This window comes from Bemisia tabaci, chromosome 8 (genome assembly GCF_918797505.1).
Source record: "Bemisia tabaci chromosome 8, PGI_BMITA_v3".
NCBI classification, from domain to species: domain Eukaryota; kingdom Metazoa; phylum Arthropoda; class Insecta; order Hemiptera; family Aleyrodidae; genus Bemisia; species Bemisia tabaci.
The window spans coordinates 9162901-9176662 of record NC_092800.1 but is presented as its reverse complement, the minus strand read 5'-3'; the positions used below and the strand labels follow the sequence as shown (position 1 = coordinate 9176662).

General features: G+C 39.4%; 1 protein-coding gene across 1 annotated transcript in view; it reads left to right on the top strand.

Annotated features, from left to right (window-relative positions):
* Positions 1 to 2410: 2410 nt before the first annotated feature.
* Positions 2411 to 13762, top strand: part of LOC109043253 (beta-galactosidase) — a 41169-nt gene continuing 29817 nt past the window's right edge. Inside the window, exons 1-3 of the mRNA XM_072303541.1 lie at positions 2411 to 2480; positions 5519 to 5714; positions 11404 to 11554. Of these exons, the coding sequence (XP_072159642.1) occupies positions 2411 to 2480; positions 5519 to 5714; positions 11404 to 11554 (417 nt within the window). The remainder of the gene's footprint in view (positions 2481 to 5518; positions 5715 to 11403; positions 11555 to 13762) is intronic.

The following is a 13762-nucleotide window of genomic DNA, read 5'->3' as shown; positions in this document are numbered from 1 at the left end:
AAATTAAATTCAATCAATGACTTACCTCCCTGATTTGTTCTCTACATTCACACACGTGAATTTTACACGACTATTTGATCCGACACCTCATTATAACCGGCTAGACTGAGTTAGTGATAACAGTGATTAGTATGAAAGTCTTGATAGTTGAGAGGTCGCAACAAATGCACCAACCAAAGTCTACCGTGATCCGCATACCCGTCTTAGGGGTGAAGGCTGGTAAGTCTCTGTGCATCACCGTTGTGCACTGTTACTATCGACGCAGAAATATTCGTTGAACACAGCGACGGATATACAGGGTGATCCAAAAGTCCCTTCCACCCCCTCTAACTTTTTACCTAATTGAGATAAAGATTTGAAACCTGGATATTCCTAGGTCAAAGGGAGCTACTTTTTGGCCCCCCTAAAATTTTCAGGGGGGCCTTCCCTTGGGGAGGCAACGGCCCCCAATTTTTAATTTTCAGATGGGAAGACCCCCTTTGTGATAGCTCGTTCAAAAGAGCATAAAAAAAGAAAACTTTTCGCTCAAACTCTAAGTCAATATCTCAAACCGTTTCAAAATGGCGGCCGGTTAAAGTTCAAAATGGCCGAAAATTCACACCGGTTATTAGTCGATGGATTTGCGCGGAAATTGGTATGTAGGGGTATTTTGACACGAGAAAAACGAATCTGACGTTAGATTTTCAAAAAAACCGAAATTTCCAAAATGGCCGCTGGTTAAAGTTCAAAATGACCAAAACTTGATTTTTTTTTAGAAATCTTAGTTCAAATTTGTTTATCTTATGCCAAAATACTCTGAAATTCCAAGTTTTAGGCAAATCCATCAGGAAAAAACCGAGGTGACAATTTTCGGCCATTTTAGACTTTAACCAGCGGCCATTTTGGAGATTTTGGTTTTTATGAAAATCTAACGTCAAATTCGTTTTTCTCGTGTCAAAATATCCCTACACACCGATTTTCGCGCAAATCCATCGACAAATAACCGGTGTGAATTTTCGGCCATTTTGAACTTTAACCGGCCGCCATTTTGAAACGGTTTAAGATATTGACTTCGGGTTTGCGCGAAAAGTTTTCTTTTTTTATGCTCTATCGAACGAGCTATCACAAAGGGGGTCTTCCCATTTGAAAATTAAAAGTTGGGGGCCGTTGCCCCCCCCCCCCAAGGAGGGCTCCCCTGAAAATTTTAGGGGGGCCAAAAAGTAGCTCCCTTTGACCTAGGAACATTCCCCAAGTTTCAAATCTTTACCTCAATTAGGTAAAAAGTTAGAGGGGGTGGAAGGGACTCTTGGATCACCCTGTATAGACACATACCCATCTGAAACAGTAACCTCTAAAGCCAAACATATTTCTCCTTATAGAGAGAAAAGTCTGAAAAAGCATACTGCCATGCTAACGGTGGCGAGGCGTGAATAATCGATTATCGATATTTTACCATGTCAAGCTATAGTAAAGAATCGATTATTAAGGTGTTCGTTACGAACACCCTGTTCATCGATTCTTTTCCATAGGTTTAAGTGGCAGATCAATCGATATATCACAAAGCAAGCCAGCCGTGCCAAGAAAGAACGCCGTACGAGCATACAGAGGTTGTCTTATCAATGTCAAACGAATTCACTGGGAAAATTGTGAATATTTTTCTTCAAACTTTGTGGACTACTTTGTTCAAAATTTAATCTAAAATATCTGAACATTTCAAGGAAAAATCGGCTTAAACTTTGTTAAAAATACACGTTTTATCCCAGGAAATTTGGCAACTTTCGAATGTTCATACGGTGTTCTTCCTTGGCACGGCAGCATAGAGATACTTAAAAGCTCAGAGGGGGCATTCCGCTTCCACTCTCCGAGTGGCGGATACCGTTTCCACCAATGAAACAAATGCGAGTGGTTGTCGTTTTCGGGCATATAGAACTTGAGTTCGGGACGAAGTATCTGAGAGACTTCAGCCTGTCTTAAAGGCCTCTCTTGACAAGTAAAAATTACTAGCGAGGACCAATGATATTGTTCACTTTTTGATGCTGGACGAATGAGGGGCTCGGTAAAAATCTTTCTAAACAAAAAAGGTAAACAGGACTTGGCATGTTGTGGAACAAAGTCATTACTCATCAGTGGGCGAAGAAAATACAGAGGCACTTTGTATTGATCCTTAAAATTAAATTTTGCCTGGCTGGTTTTTTTTAAAAGGACTTAACACGAGGTCTCTTGACATAATTTCATCTTCGGGAGGATGTTGTATCAGCTGTTCTTGTTGTGAGAAAATCCGTCTTTGCTCCAATCACAATTTGCCAAATTTATCTGCTCGCGGTTATTTTAAGAAGGAATTATTATCCGTGCGGAGTGTTGATTTAGCAACGAAGAATTCCATGCAAATAATACACGGGTCAAGGTGAAAAGACCTCCATAAAAGGCAATAATGCGCTATGAATCTCTGAGAGAGAGGAAAGACCGAAATTACTCAATCGAGCTTGGACACAGGACTCAAGGTATGTGAGATGATAGTGAGACCTGGAGAGAAGAGATGGTAAGCCTCACATAGGAGGTCTGACGAAGTGACATCATACCTCGTATACTGCCGTGCTAAGAAAGAACGCCGTGTGAACATTCGAGAGTTGCCAAATTCCCTTCGATGAAAAGTTTATTTTTGAGGGAAGTTATGGATATTTTTACTTTAAATTTGTAGAATCTTCAGGTGAAATTGCGAACAAAATTATCAGAAAAATAGGGAGGAAAATATTCATAAGTTTACCAGAGAACCCGTGTTTAATCAAAGGAAATTTTGCAACGCCTGAAGATTTATAAGGCGTTTTTCCTTAGCACGGCAGTTTAATGTCGGGTTGTACTCTGATTGGTGATTAAATTGCGGTCATTTCATATTTTGTACATCGAGCAAAAGGAGGATCCAGAGGGGGAGGGCCCCCGTTCGCCCGAAAAAAGGGAGGAAGAAAAGGAAAAAGAGGAAAGAAGGAAGGACGGAACATTAGAAAGAATAGGGAAAGACGTTTAGTAACTATCCGTGACGAAATCGACTCTATGGGTATAATAGATGCTTCAAAAATTCAGCAATCCCCCCCCCCCCCCCCATTCAAGGTGTCTGGATCTGTCTCTACGCCATCAGGCAATTAAATTATGTTCAATTGCACGTGGATAAGCGGTTGAGGTCAGAAAAGAGGAAAAGTTTCACTTTTCAGAGCGGTAATAACGGGTTTTGGTTTGAGACATCCAGAGAAAAATAAGAATGGCCGAATAAAAATCAGTAAATTTATGGAACTGGATCATATTGATGTTTTGTCAGTTCTCTTAAAGACTACCCAAGTAGCATTTTTCAATGTAAAAGTTGCAACAAGTTGAAACAATGTTGGTATTAGTTGCAACTAAGTTCCAACTTTAGGTCAACTTTTGGTCGATAAGTGCCGATTTTCGGCGATCTGATCAGAAGACAAAGTTGCAATCTGCTGAGATTGCAAAATTGCTGAGCCGAAGTTGTTTAAAATCTAAAGATAGGCAACCAGCAATACTTTGCAGTTGAAACATGTTTCAACTTAATTGCAACTAGTTCCAACAATGGTAGCTCCTTCGGGGGAGAGAGTAGGCAATCTGCACATCAATCTATTAGTTGCAAGAATCAAACGATTTTGTTGCAAGTTGTTGCAACCTCTGTTACTTGGGTACCTACCAAGACCTCTTTCAAAAAATTTCACACGAATGAAAAATATTCTTGCATTTCAATCACATCACAAAAAATGACCTCTGTCACAGATACCTACTTACGGTTTCTTGCGCTATAAAGATACTTAAAACATGAGTACCAACATCACAAAGTTAGCAGACTGACAATTCTACGCACTGAGGTGTTCCAATGACACAGTGAATTTGTCCTTGTACAATTTTAAGACGATTAACTTCACCTCGAGCTCGACAGACGCCCTTCTCAAGAACACGGAACTTAAACAATGCCTTCGACCTACAGATATTAGACTATCGCTAAACAATTTTTGTGGGTTCCTCTTCAAACAATAGAATTTATTCCACTAGAGAGGCGTGTACATTTTCCCACTTAACAGTGGTCTGCATACGGGTATCAACTTAGTTAGTTACTTTCATTCGTGTTGCAATGCCGTGAGTTTTTGCTCGAAGATTTTCAGACGAGGGCTAAAATGTATTTTTCGGTTGACTTTCTTCTTTCATGCGGCATAATTTGCTCGCTGACACTGGCACGAGCAAAGGAGACTCCTAAGGTAGGTATTTCTTGAGATAAAATTATGATCCTCCACGCAAGACAAATGGCTAATGAACAAAAACTCAAAATTGAGTCACGGCGGGTTTCAGAGAAAAATTATTTCGCAAATACCTTCTTTGGGATTTAAAAAAGTACCCAAAAAATGTCGATCCATGGTGGTTTGAAATTTGTAGCGAAAAAAGGAAGACTAAGAAAAGAAAAAAAAAAAACATGAAAAAGTTTAATGAGCATGTCGTTAAGAGTGCACGAAATAATTGCAGAATTAATAATAATAATACCTATAACTTTAGGCCTTCTATTGTCAAAATAATAATCTATACCATACCACCCATAACTTCTTTTTCAGGTCACCAGAGAGGTGTTTCCTATCGAATTGTCAAAATTCTACTTTCTGATTCGATTAAAAAAATGAAGCTTCGCTGGAAATGCTGATTTCGTGGGCTAGGTCACTTTCCTCGTGATCCAAAAAGCAGTGATCGCGATAAGTTGCGATTTGATCGGAAAATGTATCTAAATTTTATTGATGTTGATGTATTACAGTACCTAATATCGGATAAAAAATTGCAATTTTATCGCAATATTAATGAACAAAAAGTCGTGATAAATTGAGATGAAATTTCGATTTCAACGACAACCCAGTCCTCTAGCCGTCTTTGTCTTCCGAATTTGATTTCCAACTCGGAGAATGAAAACTCGGAGAAAAATACCGGTATCCGTCATTCTAGAGGTAAAGTAGGGTTGCCACAAAATTTAGAAAATGAAATCCTCTGACATTTCCCTGACATATTTGAGTAAAATTCCCTGACAATGGAAAATATGCCATAAGGCCAAAAAGACAAAATTTGAAATAGTATTGAGGTAAAATTTGTTGTTCTAAACGTGATATGCATTTTAGTCAGCTAATAAAGGTGAATTGACAATTTTTCCCTGACACTTCCGTCAATTTTCCTGATATTTCCAGGTTTTCCTTGACTGTGGCAACCCCGGTAAAGGAGATTTTGAACAGCAGGGTGTCTACTATAAAACAGGCTGGCCAAAAATCAGTACTTTTACAGTGCTTTTTCAGTACATTCCCAAGAAATTCAGTACCCTCTCAACAGGAAAATTCAGTACTTTTTCAATAACTTCAACCGACGAAATTCGAAAAATTAGAATTTCCCGCTTAAATTACGACAAAAATGAAAAAAATCCGGACTTGCTTGCAAAAATGTCCGCACTTTTTCAGTAATTCCGGACTTGGAGTCTTTGGTAAACACCCTGTACAGGTTATTGGAATCACGTGAGTTACGTTTTCATGTGAATTTCAGAGCGCAGAGAAGCCGAGGACTATTGAAGTGGACTACGAGGCGAAAACATTTCGCAAGGACGGGCAGCCATTCAAGTACGTGGCCGGTGAACTGCACTACTTCCGGATCCCGAGGGCTTACTGGAAAGACCGCCTGAGGAAAGCTAGATACTGCGGTCTCAACGCTATATCCACGTACGTTCATACCTTTGACCAGGGTGTCTACCACAGAGGCGGATCCAGCAATTTGGCAACACCGGATTTCCTCCATTTAAACCTATGCAGAATAATCGATTCTTGTCGGAGCACCTGGCCCCTAGAGGGCTCGATGCATTTCCATAGATTTAAATGAAGACAAGACAATGTTGCCAACTTGTTGGATCCGCCAATGGTCTACTAAAACAGGCTGGTCAAAATCAGTGGCGTGGCGTGCTTTGCGATATATTGATTATTAAGTCATTTAAACCTATGGAAAAGGATCGATAATCAGGGTGTTCGCCACCTTGGTAATCGATTCTTTACCCTCAGTTTAAATGGCAGAACAGCGATATATCGCAAGCACGCCACGCCATTGGTCAAAATATGTACTTTCACAGTACTTTTTCAATGCATTCTCAAGAATTCAGTACCTCCTCCAACAGAAAAAATCCGTACTTTTGGCGCGTATACGTAGTATACCGCCTTTGCGATCGTTTCGACCCCCCCCCCTCGATACAATAACCGAGTCCCCTAGTTCCTTACCGAAAAGTGACTACCGCGAACTTCTGAGATTTTCCAAAGCGTGTAAAAAGTTTACTAATCCGTCAATAATAATGATTAAAATTTGTTTCTCATTCTGGGGCTCGCTAGTTTATGTGTAATGAATACCAAGAGTCTACGTTTCTTGGTTTTTTTTAAAAAAACCTTAGAATGGGGCGCGCTGATTTAAAATATGCATATATAAGCGGAAGCAAGCGAACTGATTCGAGGATGGCTGACCAGTTCGGCACTCCTTGAATGAGAATTTCACTCACTCCGTTTTGTTCACAACGTTGCTTTGACATATCTCCACAACACTGTTATCCTTTTCAAAAGTTGGTACTCCTTGCTCTGATAGCCGGGGCCACCAGGATAGTGGTAAGTGCAATCTGTGATGAGCCTCGAGACTCATTAGACCATTTGCTAAACGTGGCTCATACAGGAGTCCACTAAGCCCTCTCGTCCCCACGCTCCTGATCACTGCGTCGGCGTCACGAAGAACAATGGGCCTTGGGTCCCAACGCGGCCGATACCCGTACCCCAATTACTCACGCTTCATTAACCATTTCACCGTCACGCTAGGATTCATCCAATTTTCAAAAAAAATTGTTTCGCATGTATTTAGCAATTTTTTCCTTACTCTCCGTTAAAACACAAATAAAAAGAGACCTCATTCATAAAAATCGGCCGAATAGAAGAGAAGTTACAGTAATCGAAATCCGAAGAAATCAACAAAACCTCGACTCCTCGATACGAAAAATAAAATGAAGGGGAAAAAAAGAAAGTATAAATTACAATTAAATATAATTGACCTCAAAATTTGACAAACAATTCATTTATATACCTAACGCTGAAAAAACTGGGAGAAATTACAAAAAATTTGCCTCTTGCAAGGGGCTTCTTTGTAAGAATTTTGACCTGAAGACAACGGTCGAATAACAGCAGTACTCCATACAATACACGGTGTGCCTGAACGAGTTAAACATTTTTCATACGTCCAAATCGAAAAATCGTTATATTTTTAACTACAATGTTTCTTGAATCGTTTAAGCAAAAAAAAAAAAAAAAAAAAAAAAATTCCGTCGAGATTCTGGAACGCAAAGGCGCTTTAAAAGTATTCTGGGGCTATAATAGCTAAATCACCGGTAGTAAATTCGTTATATTATTAAAAAGAAATTGACTCCATAGTTTAATTCCTTAGTTTCTTGAATACGATTATTTTAAGCACTTAAACATTTATACCACCAATTTTAGCCATGGGGTGATTTCCTGAGAGCCGATAATATCACGAATTTCTCATAGAACCCCTCAACAGTGGCTTGCTTTTTTGGCAGCCGATTCGGCCATCGAACCGGAGTTTAAATGGAAGCTGATAATAACCCAAAGCTCTGAGAAAAATTTTGAGATGAGTATAAGAACGGTTTGTTGTAAGTAGCGAGGAGAGGCGGGCAAAGCGGCTAAAATCCTATCTAATTTTTACAGTTTTTCTGTTGAATTAATGTTGCCGCGGGCTTCTGGCTGTCCACACATAGTTCTGTTCAGCATATCGATACATAAGTATTTACATTTTACATACGTAGAATCTAATTTTCACGTCGGGGAGTTGACATATTTTGATTTTTTCGATTTTATACGGAAAATTGATGGTTTTTTCGGGATTGAAATTATTATTGTTTCATGAAAAATAAATGCACCCAAAATGACTATAGCATATTGATTCTTACACATTTGCACTCACTAAATTGGTTGGTAAATTCAACGAGTGGGTGCATCGACCTGGTATATCAAGTTTCTGCAATTTTTTACGGCAAATCAGTAGATTTTCGGGATGTAGATTGCTTACTTTCAATTCATGAATGAATAAAGCAACGACATGGTTGAACTTCTTTGCATGGAAAGACGTTTAAAATAACAAAATCAAGACGTATTTAATGCAATTGCATTTATATCGAGTCAATTTCTTTTCAATAATATAACGGGATTTTTACTACCGGTGATTTGGGTATTTTAGCCCCAAAATACCTTTAAATCGACTTTATCTTCTAGGAGTTCGACAGAATTTTTCCTTTCTTCGCTTAAATTATTCCGTAGCACTTTTCTTCAAGAATCTGATAAGATTTTGCTTGAGGCAGATCAAAAAACTTAAATTCGATCGAATAGCTTTCTACTTTCACAATACACGGTCTCGTCAAGGTGCGTCTTTGACCTCGCAGTGTTGGATCGTGAATTCTCTTTTTATGCTGTTTGCCTATTTTGAAATCTCTGTAAATGAAAACTAAAGGGGTTGATATGTGCGAGTTAATGACGCGCCTTATCAACACATTGTGTTGGAGTTCACTGCTTGTTTCAGTACCTCCATTTGACGAAATTAGAAAAATTTCAAAAATTTGAAATTGCGACAAAAATGACGAAAAATTCAAAAAAAATTCCGGACCTTTTTGCGGAATTTCCACACTTTTTCAGTACTTCCGGACCGCCCTTAAAAAATCAGTACTATTTCCGGACTTGTAGACACCCTGCTTTGACCGGGCAAAAATAATTACGTCAAGATAGGCAGAGGCGGAACCAGCAATTTAGCAACATCGGATTTCCTCCATGAAAATCTTTGCTAAATGATCGATTCTTATCGGAGCACCCAGACCCTCCAAGAGTCGATACATTTCCACGTGTTTCAATGGAGAAGACAATGTTGCCAATTTGCTGGATCCGCCAATGAAGGTAAGCTGGAATATTTAAGGCATCGAGGAAAAAATAAATAAAACGATGGCAAAAGCGTCACGTAGCATTTTTGATGTCTTTTGATCTAACATTTCCACGAAGAGAATGGCTATCTGACAGTGAAAATTTCTTGAAAAATTAAAAACGGAACCATTCCGGAGGGGCGAGAGCAGTGGCGTGGCGTGCTTTGCGATATATCGATTGATCTTCCGTTTATACCAATGGAAAAAGATCGATTAACAGGGTGTTCGCAACCAATGCCTCAATCATCGATTCTTTGTCATAGCTTCAAATGGGAAAAAATCGATAATCGATCATCCATACCTCGCCACTGGGTGAGAGAGTTTTCATACCATGAGGAAACCTAAGTCTTCGCTGGGATAACCGTTTTGGACTTACTCGCAGTAGCAGTTTAAAAAAAAAAAAAAAAAAAAAAAAAAAAAAAAAAAAAAAAACCTATTGATTCTATCGACACGAATCGGTCGAAAAATGGAAACGTGAATCGATCCACGCCAATCGATCGGAGAAATGCGATTGCGGTTCACGGGTTTGTTCATTGATTCACGGATTTATCGATCGATTCATGGAAATATTCATCGATTCGAGGATTTGTCAATCAATTCATAGGTTTGTCGATCGAATTGGTGGCATCGCTGTCGATCGATACACGTTTTTATTTTTTCATCGATTCATGCCCTGGTAAAAATTGGCAGTAGAATCTGTGTTCCAAATTACCATAGACTTAAAGCCGGCTGTAAGATTTCCAATAGCTTCTGTAGCCGGCTGTACAAATTCTTATAGCCTTTTATAGCCGATGGCGATTAAGCAACAGCCAGACGATACAGTTTATGCCAAACGTTACTAAATACGGATACTAGGACTTAGTGAGTTTTTGGACTACCGCTCTCTTTTTGTGCCGTAGTATCTTGATTTATTTTGCGAGGAAAGCTCCGTACTTTTGAAGGATGCCTGTCATTCTTAATATGTTGGAGCGCCTTCAATTTTTTATGATAATGTGCAATACCTCTGGTGTGAAATAGTTGCTTCAAACGCCGTGGAACGCTGTGGCGCGGCACGGCGGGCGGGCAGAGAGCGCGAAACGCGCATTGGCGCCTACAAACCTAACAGGGATACTTCACGCATCGCGCAATGCGTGCAGTATCCCTGTTAGGTTTGTAGGCGCCAGTGCGTCGCCGCTCCGCTTTGTGTTAGGCTCTAATATTTAATCTCACGGAGTCAGCGTTTTTCAACTCATGATTTTGAAATGTTTGCACACTCTGAATGGACTATTCTCATTTTAATTGATGAAAAAAAAATATGTTTTAAGGAAAATATAATGTGCGTTTTGTAAATATTAAGGTAGTTCCGTATCAAACTTAATGATTTCCAAAGCACACGAATGTCTACACAATTTCTTAGCCTTTTATAGCCAATGGCGATAAAGTGTAAAGCCCGGGATAGGAACTATAGCCCGAATGTATACTTTCTTATAGCTTCGTACAGCCCGGCTATATGATTTGCTCCGCTTTCTACAGCCAGCTATATGATTTTCAATAGCCCTTTTTAGTCGGCTATAAGAACTCCTATGGTATTTTGAAACGCAGCTCCTGTCGCCAATTTTTACCAGGGTGTCGATCGAGTCAACGCTTGTTTTTTAATTAGTTGTCGATCAATTCAAAAGTGTGCTTATCGATCGAATCAACGCCTGTTTTTATAATTTGTCGATAAATCGCTGTCGATTGGTTCACATTTTCATTTTCCGGTCGATTTAAATCGATCAATCCATATCCTCCGATAAAGCTTTATGAATTTAGACTTGAAGGATTTAATACTTCCATGACCCCAGATACTACCACAATAAAACTTTAAAAAGTGTTGTACGTGTTGACAACCTGCTGATTGAGGGAACTCCTTTTGTTGAAAGCAAAAGGAATACCATTGGTGTAAATTGAATTATCGTTTTGAGTTCCCGATGAATTTTTCAGATTCTGGTACATGGGACTCTTTCTATTGGTCCTTAAAAATTGGATTTCATTCAGAAAACGCTGTAAAATATTTCAATTTCGCGGTAAACGAATTTCAATTTCATTTCGGAATTTCCGTTCCGTTGCAAATTGCTACTTGGGCATGGGCTTCTCATCATGGTATCATCGGTAGCTTTTAGCCAACGTTTTTCTATTGGAATCCTCCAGTGGCGTGGCGTGAATAATCGATTATCGGTAAATCCCCATTTGAAGCTACGTCAAAGAATCGATTGTTAAGGTGCTCCGTGCGAAAACCTTGTACATCGATCCTTTTCCACAGGTTTAAATGGCAGGAAATCGATGCATCGCAAAACACGCCACGCCACAAGGATCCTCTTTGGTGACCTTTTTCAAACCAAGTATTAGTAATATTTTTAAAATTTTCATTTATTTCAACCCTCTAGGTATGTTGAATGGAGCTCACATGAACCTCGACCAAATGAATTTGATTTCGCGGGCGAAAATGACTTAGTATCGTTTATAAAACTAGCTCAAGAGGAAAACTTACTGGTTCTGCTTCGCCCTGGTCCATACATTTGTGCTGAAAGAACTCTGGTAAGATAGTACTTTTTGGCAGTTTTACTACCAAACTCACTAAGAAAGGGAAAAGGATGTGCAAAAACATACTTCTTCGCCTTTGAGCATATTAAAAAATCGTGATGTGGATTGTACGGCTTCTCTAGGCCAGTAGCAATATCTGATTCAAAGAAAACAGGTGGATAAAAGTCAATTACAGTTATCAGTGTAACTTACTTTTTTTGGGGGGGGGGGGGGGGGGGCTAGTTATTGTTACAAAATTCTGTCACAGTACATAACTTAACTTCGTAGTTTCCGATTTTTTTACATCGATTTCTAGTTACGATTTAAATTAATGAAATCTGATTCTCGAGGAAAATCGACTAGATTAATCGATGTTTTCGAAAAACTCCCCTACACTACGGCGCACATTGGATCGAGTTAGTAGGAGAGGTCGGACAATATTTGGAAACTTTGAACGCTTATAACTGCGTTTAAACAAAATTTTGAAGTTTCAAAAGTGGTTACATTGGTTTCCTCGCGAAATTTCCTTCTAGAAGCACCCCTTAAAATTTAAAATGTGACGAAATAAACATCGAAATTTGCAGTTTCAGTCAAAAATTTCAAGTCCGACCTCTCTGATTGACTCGATCCACTGTGCGGCGGTGAGGAGCCGAAGTTTTAATTGTGGGAAGGAATTTAATATTGAAAAAATTTTGGGAGAGCATAGAGCAACATCGCGGCCCATCGAGAGCAGCAGAACCTCTCGGACCCTCGGAAAACTCGTCCTGCCACTCTCTCGACCCCAAGTTCGGAAAGCTCATCAGTGAGTAGGAAGTGCCTCAGCACAGTACTGGGGGGCGATGAAGGCAGCTCTCCAAGGTGGAACACCGAGTGACAGAGGAGGCCCATCGAAGAACACCGTTGTTGATTCCTGGGTTATCCGCTTCGATATCAGAAATTTGGACAGCAGGAATGAAATTTTGCTCCGGACCAATTTTGCACGCATCGAACGAAGCGACTAGCAAACGGATCAATAATTAATTAACTTCTCTTTTCTACTGTAATTATGAAATTTCATTGGAAACCTGTGAGGAGGATACGTTTGCCTCTGCGCGCTCCCGCGGCGGAAGCTGGATGCAGCTCCGCCTTCGTTGAGGTTCAGTTACACGATCAAATTGAGCCACCAAACTGAAGCTCTGATTGGTGGAAAAACACCTGAGGTAAGGATGCGACCAATGAGAGGCCCAATTTGATGGCTCAATTTGATCGTGTAACTGGACCTTTGAAGACGGCTCGTTGTGCAACCGTGCGGTTTCTGGGCTGAAGTATGAGATACGAATGTACGAACCATAATACGTCGATAGTAAACATAGGAAGACACGGACTACCTCCTACTTATCTTCACTGCTATGTTTTGTTCGCTGTCTAGTCTACCTCACAATCAGTGGCAGATCCAGAGTGAGTCGGAGGGGGCCCTAGTAGCAGAAAATTTTTTTGTTTTTCAAAAAATGTATAAAGAAACATATCTGTTATCTAAATGGTAGTTTTATGTAAAAAACGTGTAACGCTTATATAGAAAAAAAAAAATCAACGTTCAGACTTGACCGTGAAATATAAAAAATGATAAAAGCGAGATAAGGTACCTAATTTTTTTTAACTGACAAGTTTTTTATTTTTTTAAAAAACGCATACGTACGAAAGTGTTAAAAGTGAAAATTTTTATGTAGGTAACTATTATATAAAAAAAGGTCATCATTTTCGTGAGCTTTTCGCGAATTGGAAGATTTTTTAGTATGTTTGCGAAAAGCTCACGAAAATTATGACTTTTTTTTATATAATGGTTACATAAAAATGTTTACTTTTAACACTTTAGTGTGCATGCGTTATAAAAAAAAAATAACTTTCGTACATGATCTTTATATTTTCCTTCTATGGTTCTGCTACTGAAGGGGGGGGGGCACTTGCTAATGTCCAGTGGGAGGTTCGGGGAACACCTCCCAGAGTAAGGAGTAAGGAGGCCCGGTGGCCTCTCCTGGAAAATTTGATCAAAAAAAGCCCCTCCCAGATTGAAATTCAAGCAGTTTCAGCGTACAATATTTGCACTATTGTAAAATTGAAAATTGAAGAATGGTACCTCCTTTAGCCTAATTTTCTTTTCGTGTATAAACTATTCATTTCTGCAATGTTGAGTAGCCTTTGGTTTGGTAAGTTTGGTTAAATAACTCTGTCTTAAAACCATTTCAC